General features: G+C 42.9%; 1 protein-coding gene across 4 annotated transcripts in view; it reads left to right on the forward strand.

Moving 5' to 3' along the window:
* Positions 1–7,462, forward strand: part of KCNN4 (potassium calcium-activated channel subfamily N member 4) — a 63,124-nt gene extending 55,662 nt beyond the window's left edge. For all 4 annotated transcript variants that reach the window (XM_063437186.1, XM_063437187.1, XM_063437185.1 and 1 more), the window contains 3 exons: positions 804–922; positions 2,122–2,191; positions 6,958–7,462. In XM_063437186.1, the coding sequence (XP_063293256.1) occupies positions 804–922; positions 2,122–2,191; positions 6,958–7,104 (336 nt within the window). In that variant the 3' untranslated portion in view covers positions 7,105–7,462. The remainder of the gene's footprint in view (positions 1–803; positions 923–2,121; positions 2,192–6,957) is intronic.
* The last annotated feature ends 3,655 nt before the right edge of the window (positions 7,463–11,117 follow it).

The raw sequence follows: 11,117 nt of genomic DNA on the forward strand, positions 1-11,117 counted from the left end.
GACTAATGAGGAACCTTTATTAGCATAAGCTGCAATGGGTGGCTGTGATTGTTAGAGCACCTACTGCTGGTATGAATTGATATGACTAAGAAAGGTCTAAACTCTGTCTAAGTCACACGGATGAGATGAAATTGCTATAGTGTCTATCATGTCCCTTTAATTGGCTCACAAGAAAAAAAAAAAAGAAGCAGGCAAGAGTTCATTTGTAGGGTAAATATTACTAATACAGAATAAGAAAGTTTTTCCATTCTCTGCTACCATGAAGGGAAAAAATATAAAACATAGAATTATTTACTAAAGTGAGATTTGCTGGGAACGCAAAGTAAATTTTAAATTTAAGTCCAAAACGGCCGAATTGGAAAAACTCTCCATGTCTGCTATGCGTCCAGTTTAGCTTCCGTGGACGTAAAGGTGACATTTTAATTTGATATTTGAGATTGTACATTTGGAGAGAACATTGTCCCAGTTCCATACTACATCAGTACACCTAATTAGCTTGTCTGCTTTATACTGGGAAATATTAGATAAAATTCCTCAATTCACTGATTGATTGCTGGTGCGCCCAGAAAATAAATGAAAACGCTTTGCAACCAGTATTCAGATTTCTTTGTATAATGTGGGACTAATTCAGTAATTATTAGGGACTAATTGCTGAGCTAGTATGAATGGGGCTGAATTTGGGACCATATTAGGATTATCACTCAATTCTAATTTGTTAATGCTTCTTTTATTATTTGAGTGAGGCACCTACTAGCTTAAATGTTAACATTCAGTGTGAAGAATAACTAAATGTCTTGTTTCAGATCAAATATGCAGCAGCGAATGTCCTGGGGGAGGCCTGGCTCCTGCACAGACACACTAAAAGAGGAGACAGAACCAAAACGCGACACCACCAACGGCGTCTGTTCTCAGCCATTCATGTGTGAGTGGGTCTTTATTATAACCCGTCTGCTTCTTCGTTCATACTGCCCCCTGCAGGTATTGCCCTACTAAATGTAAATCCTTCACAATAACATTACTAAAAGAAAGTTACACAAGTGAGCCGTGTTATCCCTCTCCTGTTCCACCTGCCATAAATAGGAACTCCCACCCAAGCTCAGCCAAAAGAGTGCTGACTGTGATGAAACTTGCAGTCTATAGTGGGTGGAATAATACAACTTTAGCTTAATGAAGCAGTTTTGGCATACACATCATGCCGCTGCAGCATGATCTATACAAGAAAACCACTCCATTAAATGGCAGGAAATTGAACAGTGAGACTGCAGGGGCATGATCTATACACCAAAACTGCTTCATTAGGCTGAAATTGTACTGGTGCCTTTGAGGGGTTACTCCAAGCACCGTGACTACCTCAGTGATTTGAAGTGATTATGGTGCTTGAAACCTGTGCTTGCAGTGTTTCAGTTTGAAATGCTGAACATAGAGAGTAAGAGTCCAGTGCTAGCCGAGGTGTAAGTCCACCTCCTGTAGCATCACTAGTCAACCAGGAATGAGAGTCCTAATTGGCTAATTGGTTGGCTAATGATATTTAGCATTGGTTGCCAGCACGTATAGCATGCTGTTGACAGATGACCAATAACAGATCAAACTCTTCCACCGTGCTGCCCTGAGGCCCTCCCATAGGACATCCTCCGGGACTTTACTCCCCTGGATTGAAGTGGGGTGGAATCCCTGGAAGAGGATGCTGGCGTGGGATCACAGGTAGGTTTTCCGACCTTTGTTATTTTATCTTTTTGGGCAGAGACCATGACAGTAAGGTTTACTCTAACCAAAAAAAAGTATCTTTCTTAAAACACTGTTTTTTTTTGTTGTATTGACCCCTTAAGATGAAAAAAAGAAAGAGAAAAAAAGTAAAACATTTAATTTACAAAAATACTTAAAACCGGCACCTTAAATATGAGATAGTGTGCCCCGCAGCTCAAACTGTAAAGTTAGACAAGGGATAGTTGCATTTTCCTAAATATTTGCTGAACGGAGAGGTGACAAAAATAGTAAATTTTAGTAGTAGGTTGCTTAATTGAGAACTGAAACACCCGGGAGATCCTTGTTTTTTGTCAAACAACGTGAAATTTGAGAATTTATGTAATAATTGTAACACCGATGTATGGGTTTTACCTACAGATTCAGACGTAGAAGAATACGACATAAAAATCTCAAGGACCACGTGAACTCCATGGTGGACATATCCAGGGTAAGAGAAATATACAGGGCTATTCCAGGTGAACTCCTAGTGAATTTCAAATCTAAGATCAAATGTGAAAAATTCTCTAAGTCAGCTATGCTTTCACGCGAGATGCTCTGGCCACACATTTTACATTCTCACTTTAGCCAATAAGCATGTTAGTTTCATTTTGACTAATACATAAAACAGTGAACTGTATATGGCTGTGTCATATAGAAGAATGAGTGAATCTGACACGAATAGTGCAAACCTGGGAATACGAAGGGAATTTTTAATGTTTATTAACAAAAAAACAAAAAGCCAAATTGGAACCAGAGATGACGGCTAATTCAGCTATTTAGCCTCAAAGTTAACTCCTTACGAATTCCCCCACATTTCATTAAATAATTGGCCATTGCTTTACATTGTTTGGATTTTTTTGCCTTCTTTTGGATCAACAGCATACAAATATACATTAAAGGTGGAACTTGGTGTATTATTTTATTACCTTTATTACTATGGTACCCTGCATATGTTTATTTCCTGGTCAAATATAGATAACGCGATCAGCTGGATTAAAAATGCCATATTGTAAGTCAGTATGCCACCTACTGGGCCCTTTTAAAATTACACTAGTTTGTTCTGACAAAAATTAGCAGCTGAACTAAAAATTTCGAGTTGAAAAAGTTGAGTTAAAAATAGGGATGCACCGAAATAAAAATTCTGGGCCGAAACCGAAAATTCAGGATGTCCTTGGCCGAAAATCACCTTTTTCCCCAAATAATTTTTTTTTTCTAAAATTTTATTAATATTAGACTTGTAAATGAATTTAATTAATCGAATATGAAAAACTTCCCTTCTCTTTTAGTGGTCCCTCCCCATTAATGTTCCATCCTCCTCCCCATTCCCATAGTGTTCTTTCCCCCCTTCCTCCATAGTGTTCTTTTCTCCCCCCTGCCCTGTCCCATAGTGTTCTTTTCTCCCCCCTCCCTTGTCCCATAGTGCATAGTGTTTCCCCCCCCCCTCCCTTGTCCCATAGTGTTCTTTTCTTCCCCCCTCCCCGGTCCCATAGTGTTCTTTTCTCCCCCCTCCCCGGTCCCATAGTGTTCTTTTCTCCCCCCCCCAGTCCCATAGTGTTCTTTTCTCCCCCCCCCTCCCCAGTCCCATAGTGTTCTTTTCTTCCCCCCTCCCTTGTCCCATAGTGTTCATTTCTCCCCCCCCCCTTCCCCGGTCCCATAGTGTTCTTTCCACCCCTCCTCGTCCCACAGTGTTCTCCCCCCCCCTTGTCTCATAGAGTTCATCCCACCTCCCCTGTCCCATAGTGTTCTTTTCTCCCCCCTGCCCTGTCCCATAGTGTTCTTTTCTCCCCCCTCCCTTGTCCCATAGTGCATAGTGTTCTTTCCTCCCCCCCTCCCTTGTCCCACAGCGTTCTTTTCTCCCCCCTCCCTGGTCCCATAGTGTTCTTTTCTCCCCCCTCCCCGGTCCCATAGTGTTCTTTTCTCCCCCCCCTAGTCCCATAGTGTTCTTTTCTCCCCCCCCCTAGTCCCATAGTGTTCTTTTCTCCCCCCTCCCTTGTCCCATAGTGTTCTTTCCCCCCTCCTCGTCCCATAGTGTTCTCCCCCCCTTGTCCCATAGAGTTCATCCCACCTCCCCTGTCCCATAGTGTTCTTTTCTCCCCCCTGCCCTGTCCCATAGTGTTCTTTTCTCCCCCCCTCCCTTGTCCCATAGTGCATAGTGTTCTTTCCTCCCCCCCCCTCCCTTGTCCCACAGCGTTCTTTTCTCCCCCCTCCCCGGTCCCATAGTGTTCTTTTCTCCCCCCCCCCTAGTCCCATAGTGTTCTTTTCTCCCCCCTCCCCTGTCCCATAGTGTTCTTTCCCCCCTCCTCGTCCCATAGTGTTCTCCCCCCTTGTCCCATAGAGTTCATCCCACCTCCCCTGTCCCATAGTGTTCTTTTCTCCCCCCGCCCTGTCCCATAGTGTTCTTTTCTCCCCCCGCCCTGCCCCAGAGTGTTCTTTTCTCCCCCCACCCTGTCCCATAGTGTTCTTTTCTCCCCCACCCTGTCCCATAGTGTTCTTTTCTTCCCCCCCACCCTGTCCCATAGTGTTCTTTTCTCCCCCCTACCCTGTCCCATAGTGTTCTTTTCTCCCCCCTGCCCTGTCCCATAGTGTTCTTTTCTCCCCCCTGCCCTGTCCCATAGTGTTCTTTTCTCCCCCTCCCTTGTCCCATAGTGCATAGTGTTCTTTTCTCCCCCTGCCCTGTCCCATAGTGTTCTTTTCTCCCCCCCTTGTCCCATAGTGCATAGTGTTCTTTCCCCCCCTTGTCCCATAGTGCATAGTGTTCTTTTCTCCCCCTTCCTTGTCCCATAGTGCATAGTGTTCTTTTCTCCCCCCAGCCCTGTCCCATAGTGTTCTTTTCTCCCCCCCTGCCCTGTCCCATAGTGTTCTTTTCTCCCCCCCCCTTGTCCCATAGTGCATAGTGTTCTTTTCTCCCTCCCTTGTCCCATAGTGCATAGTGTTCTTTCCCCCCCCCCCTTGTCCCATAGTGTTCTTTTCTCCCCACCCCTCCCCGATCCCGTAGTGTTCTTTTCTCCCACCACCCTCCCCGGTCCCATAGTGTTCTTCCCCCCTCCCCTGTCCCAGAGTGTTCTTCCCCCCACTCCCCTGTCCCAGAGTGTTCTTCCCCCCACTCCCCTGTCCCATAGTGTTCTTTTCTGCCCCCTGCCCTGTCCCATAGTGTTCTTTTCTCCCCCCCTTGTCCCATAGTGCATAGTGTTCTTTTCTCCCCCCCCCTTGTCCCATAGTGCATAGTGTTCTTCCCCCCCCCCTTGTCCCATAGTGTTCTTTTCTCCCCACCCCTCCCCGATCCCATAGTGTTCTTTTCTCCCCCCACCCTCCCCTGTCCCAGAGTGTTCTTCCCCCCCTCCCCTGTCCCAGAGTGTTCTTCCCCCCCTCCCCTGTCCCAGAGTGTTCTTCCCCCCCTCCCCTGTCCCAGAGTGTTCTTCCCCCCACTCCCCTGTCCCAGAGTGTTCTTCCCCCCACTCCCCTGTCCCAGAGTGTTCTTCCCCCCCTCTCCTGTCCCAGAGTGTTCTTCCCCCCCCTCCCCTGTCCCAGAGTGTTCTTCCCCCCCTCCCCTGTCCCAGAGTGTTCTTCCCCCCCCTGTCCCAGAGTGTTCTTCCCCCCCCTCCCCTGTCCCAGAGTGTTCTTCCCCCCCTCCCCTGTCCCAGAGTGTTCTTCCCCCCCTCCCCTGTCCCAGAGTGTTCTTCCCCCCCTCCCCTGTCCCAGAGTGTTCTTCCCCCCCTCCCCTGTCCCAGAGTGTTCTTCCCCCCCTCTCCTGTCCCAGAGTGTTCTTCCCCCCCTCTCCTGTCCCAGAGTGTTCTTCCCCCCCTCTCCTGTCCCAGAGTGTTCTTCCCCCCCTCTCCTGTCCCAGAGTGTTCTTCCCCCCTCCCCTGTCCCAGAGTGTTCTCCCCCCCTCCCCTGTCCCAGAGTGTTCTCCCCCCTCCCCTGTCCCAGAGTGTTCTCCCCCCCCTCCCCTGTCCCAGAGTGTTCTTCCCCCCCTCCCCTGTCCCAGAGTGTTCTTCCCCCCCTCCCCTGTCCCAGAGTGTTCTTCCCCCTCCCCTGTCCCAGAGTGTTCTTCCCCCCCTCCCCTGTCCCAGAGTGTTCTTCCCCCTCCCCTGTCCCAGAGTGTACTTCCCCCATCCCCTGTCCCATAGTGTTCTTTTCGCCCCTCCTCATCCCATAGAGTTCTTCCCACCTCCCCTGTCCCATAGTGTTCTCCCCCCCTGTCCCAGGTGCAGTATTCTTGACTTTTCATATCATTACTATCTTTCATTGTGATAGATAATCATCTGAATTGTTAATGCAAGCATGTCTGTTATACTATGCGCTACAAAAATAAAAAAATATATATATTTTTTTTAATTTCAGCAAATTTGGCGGGTTTTCCAGCGAAACGGGATAGGCCCATTTTTGGCCTGAATTTTAGTGCCTCCCTAGTTAAAAATGCTGCTGTTAAAGGAACCCTATAACATTAGAAATATAAAACTGTATTGACAGCGCTATAGTGTTCCTGTCCCTATTACTTTAGGTGCCCCCTAGTGAATAAAGTGTTAAAACTTCTTTTTTCACTTATCTCTTTCCAGCTATGAGATCCCTCGGCACTGGGTAGGTCTCCTCCCATGACATAACTCCAAAGTGGTAACCTAGTGCACATGAATCAATGCTTTCCCATGTGGAACTTAAAGATTTTAGATGTTCTCATGCAAAGCGTGAGGATGTCCAACGTTGTTTCACAGAGTCCAGGAATTGCCTCTACTAAGTTGTCTTAGGGCAGTGGCACTTCACCCAGACAACTTCAATGAGACTAAGTGGTCTGGATGTCTATAGTAGCCTTTTAAATATGGAAGTATTCTAGGGACACTGCATTTGTATGAGCCAAGCCACATTAAAGGGATGCTATAGACACAAGCATCACTACAACTTAATGTTGTGGTTCTGTTGATAAGAGCATGTCCCTGTTGGCTGAGCAGTGGAAATGCTTCCTTTTATTTGGGGGAAAAAAAACAGTTTACAGTGCTGCTAAACACCACCAGTCACTAGAGGGACTTCCTGGGTTGGGTCCTGCAAAGTAAGCAAGAACAACGTCCAGCACATGGGAAAGCATTGGATTGGTTGAGGTCATCAGGATTGATGATCTCACCTGGGTGGGCAGGGCTCTAGCTTAAGTATCTTAAACATTAGTACGTATGCTTAGACACATTACATTTCTCCCACTCTCTCTAATTAAATTTCCTTCTTTAGATGCAGATGATTCTGTATGACCTGGATTCAAACCTGAATTCTTCTCACCAAGACTTGGAAAAGAGGATTAATCAATTGGACAAAAAGTTGGATGAGATCACTGGGCTAATATCAAAGATCATAGACTCTCCACATCTATCACACTGAAGTGGACCTAAATACTATGATAAAAAAAAAGCTCAGGATTTTTTTGCCACTGGAGATTTAGCCTTAATTTCAACATTTCAACATCCCTTCATTCTTGGAAGGTTGTTTTGTGCCACAAAGTTCCAATTTAGGATGGAATCAGAGAGATCCCGTGGAGATGATGTGTCGGTTTTCAGACAAGACTATAAAAACCAAACTACTGATGTTCTTTTTCGGAATACTTGGGTTTAAACTTGGCTTCATATTATGAGACCATACAGCACATTTGGATAATCTGCAAATCAAAAATTTACTGAAAAGGCAAGAAATAATCTCTCACAGAAGAATCGTAACTTTTAAAGCCACATAACAAAAATAGCAGAAAGAAGCTAAAAAATGTTTTAAATTTAAACATTTGTATGTGATACCGCTTTAAGGGATGGCAAAGCGGATAAGGTACCATAACAGTAGACACACTGTGGTTCAGGAGACATTTTATGGCACCGGGAACTCAGAAATGACTAAGTGGAGTGTTAGAAATGGACACTAACTGCAACTCCTACACATATACAAAATACAGAAAACAAACAGGCTGATAAGGAACTGAGATAAGGAAAAATCAAAAGGTTACAATAATCAAGGTGGGATGATAAAAGGGTTTATAGAGGTGTATTTTTATACGAGTGTCAACCTATGCAACTTTTTTTTGGTTGAGTAAAATAAGAAATACAAAATTATAAATTATTTCTTTTAAATGACAAAATAAGAAACAATGTAGTGCAATATTTTTCATACTGCACTTAATTTATATACCATAATTTTTTTTTTATTAATTCTTTTATAAACTTGGGAAGAAAAAAAACCAAACAAACAAACTTTAAAGAATATACTTTAACTATGCATTCTCGCTATATATTGATATCAGTATTTGGCAGGTAAGATTGTAAGTGAAAGCTACGACAATGGGGTTCATTTACTTAAGTGAGCTGTGGCAATTTGAAAATGGACTTTAAAACTGTAAGCCATAACAGGTAAAAAAAATACGCACAGTTCGTAATGTCTACATCTTCTATCAACCCAATGTTGTCAGTTACAGATTTGCCACAAATGTCTGTTTAATGAATAAGCCTCAAAATCACTTTGAGGTATCATTTTACTAACTAACCTTGTTCATGTTTTTGTAATACAATGTGACCAATCCAGGAAGCTGATAGGTCAGTAGAAATTTGGAGGTCACATTATTGCTAATCATTTAAACGTTCGGCCAAGCTTACCAGTCTCCCCAAAAGTTTTTCCAACTCAGCTATTTTGTTCGTCACTCTGCTAATCAATCATTTTACCATTTCAATTCACTGTTTAGTAGATACATGTTATGCAGAAAGAAACGATGTTACCCCTGCAATATTTTCATAAACACATAAATATCACAACCAATGTGGATTTGCAAGAATAGGATATAGTACCAATTCATTGAAATTTTATATGTAAAGAAGAAAAACCTTTTCCCTTTTGATTTCTGTTCGCCGTTTTTAAATGGATTACGACGTACCACAACCACGCTGTTATGGTTATATAAATGTAATTGCTGCACAGGAGTGGAGGTGTAACTCTGGTTGAATAGAAGAAAACATTGGAGCAAAACCAGAATTATGTGAATAGGAGCTAGCATTCTTCCTTGTATTGGGAGTTATGAAATCAGAAGAGGATGGGCGAGTCTATCCCTATAGTGGTTTGAATTAAAATTGCTCAAATAATTTGTCATGGACTTGGGAGACAGCACCACAGCTATGCTAGCACTGTAACCACTACAATGGGCTGTAGTGATTATGGTGCATAGAGTGTAATTTTTACACCAAAGCTCTCAAACTTTTCTTTAACCCCTTAAGGACACATGACATGTGTGGCATGTCATGATTCCCTTTTATTCCAGGAGTTTGGTCCTTAAGGGGTTAAACAAATCAGCCTCACCACAAGTAAATATTGTTATAAAAAATGGTAATAATTGCTTTAAAAGCAGGACACCGGTTGGAAGTGACCTTATTCACATAAAATTTTAGTGTAGATTGGAAGTCGTTTTAGTCCAGTAGACAAGATGCCAAAATACCAGAGTATTGCAGTATGCAATTATACCTTTATAACAATACCTCATTGGACTAACATAATACTTAAAAGACAAGCTTTCAAGTGTTTTCCTCTCTTCCTCAGGTCTGAAACAATAGTTAAAGGGATTCTATAGAGCAAGGAAAACAAACTTGTTTGCTTGGCACTGTAGAATCCTGCCGTGCCCCCCCCCCCCCCTCCCTCGCGGCTCAAGGGGTTAAAACCCTGCCACTTATTTACCTGAATCCAGCGCTGAGTCAGGCCCCGCCCACGCTCCTCCCCTGTTAATGTCAGCCGGTGGGTGAGCCCTAATGGGCATGCGTGGCTTTGTCCGCACTTGCCTTAGGATTTCCCCATAGGAAAGCATTATTCAATGTTTTCCTATGGGGAACAAATCTGATGCTGGAGGTCAGATAACGGACCAAAGGTCCGTTTCAATTCCAGAAGCCCCTCTTGTGGCTGTCTGGTAGACAACCACTAGAGGAGGATTTAACCCTCAGAGGCAATTATTGCAGTTTCTCAAAAACTGCAATAATTACCACTGCAGGGTTAAAGGACCTGGGACATTGCACCCAGACCACTTCACTGAGCTGAAGTTGTCTGGGTGCCTACAGTGTCCCTTTAAATATTATGAATATAAAACAGGTTGGACCAAGAGACAGAGCATTTTTTTAATTCAGTTAAAGTGGGTTTATTTCATTTGAGATTTCTGCCTATTACGAGTTACCAAAAATTGGATTTACTTCTACTTAAGATTTCCAGGTTATTACATTGTAACTGTTTTATCTCTGAAGAGATCCGTTTTGTGCCCCAGCAGCTAGTCATGTATACTACTTCCAATCTTCAATCCTCTTTCCAAAGCTTTCAATATTTATCAGCTGAAACCAAATAGCAGAATCACATCACGATAATAGTATTGGAAAGCAAGCGTTTTCAAAACCATAACCATACAGTAAGCTTTAGTTATTAAGGTGTATTTTATTTTTTTGAACGGTGAGGGCTACCCCAATAAAGTGATACTCGTTTAAACAATTTATTTTTAGGTATAGTTTTCCTTTAAGATGTCCTTGTAGAGGGACCAGGCAGGAGAGTTTGTTGTAGTAACTGCTATTACCGTAGCATTCCGTTTCTGTTTAAGTAATTACATTGTGTGTGTTGGGCATACTCCAAATATAGTTTACATGATAGTAATCAATATACATGTGCCTTATCACCACTACAAAGAGGCTCTGCAGAATCTGTAGCAATATTTTGTTGAGAAAAATAAATTTGTATATTTGCAAAATTAAAGAATATGTTATTGATGTTTTTGGTTTTCAATTCTTTTGAAACGCTCTGAATAAAAATGAATAAGCAGAATGTTTGCTAGATAAATGAATTGCAAGATTAAGCAAAAAGGAACTACATAACCACGGTATATCAAAACTGGAGACATTTTCAAAACCAGCATTTTTGTTCTCTAAATTTGCAGTTTGGTTCTCAGCTCACTATTTGATGTTTAGGGAGAACACCCAAGTGAGACATATACCACTTAATCCTCTCCTGTGTTAAAGGGACATTAAATGCTGGATGACTCACATTCCACAGAAAATACATTGCAATACCAGAAAAACAAAACTATAATATGAAAGTTCCTGCAATTATAGAAATCCTAAGCCTAGGCAGCCCCAAAGTAAGTAACTCACTGTGACCCATTATCCATGTATAGCAGTACTAAAAGCTATTCCACATTTATGCTTTATGTGCATAGCAAAGGATTATTCGGTGGCCAGTTTTTTACTGTAGAAACTAAAGGCTAAACTACAACTCCTAAAACCTAAATCATTACATTAGATACAGCTTTATTATTGATGCCCACATTTATTAACACTATGGGTTAGGAGGAGAGAAGCAGAACATGTGGGTTTATAGAGCAATCCACAGAAGAAAGTAAG

This window comes from Pelobates fuscus, chromosome 11 (assembly GCF_036172605.1).
Source record: "Pelobates fuscus isolate aPelFus1 chromosome 11, aPelFus1.pri, whole genome shotgun sequence".
In the NCBI taxonomy this organism is placed as follows: domain Eukaryota; kingdom Metazoa; phylum Chordata; class Amphibia; order Anura; family Pelobatidae; genus Pelobates; species Pelobates fuscus.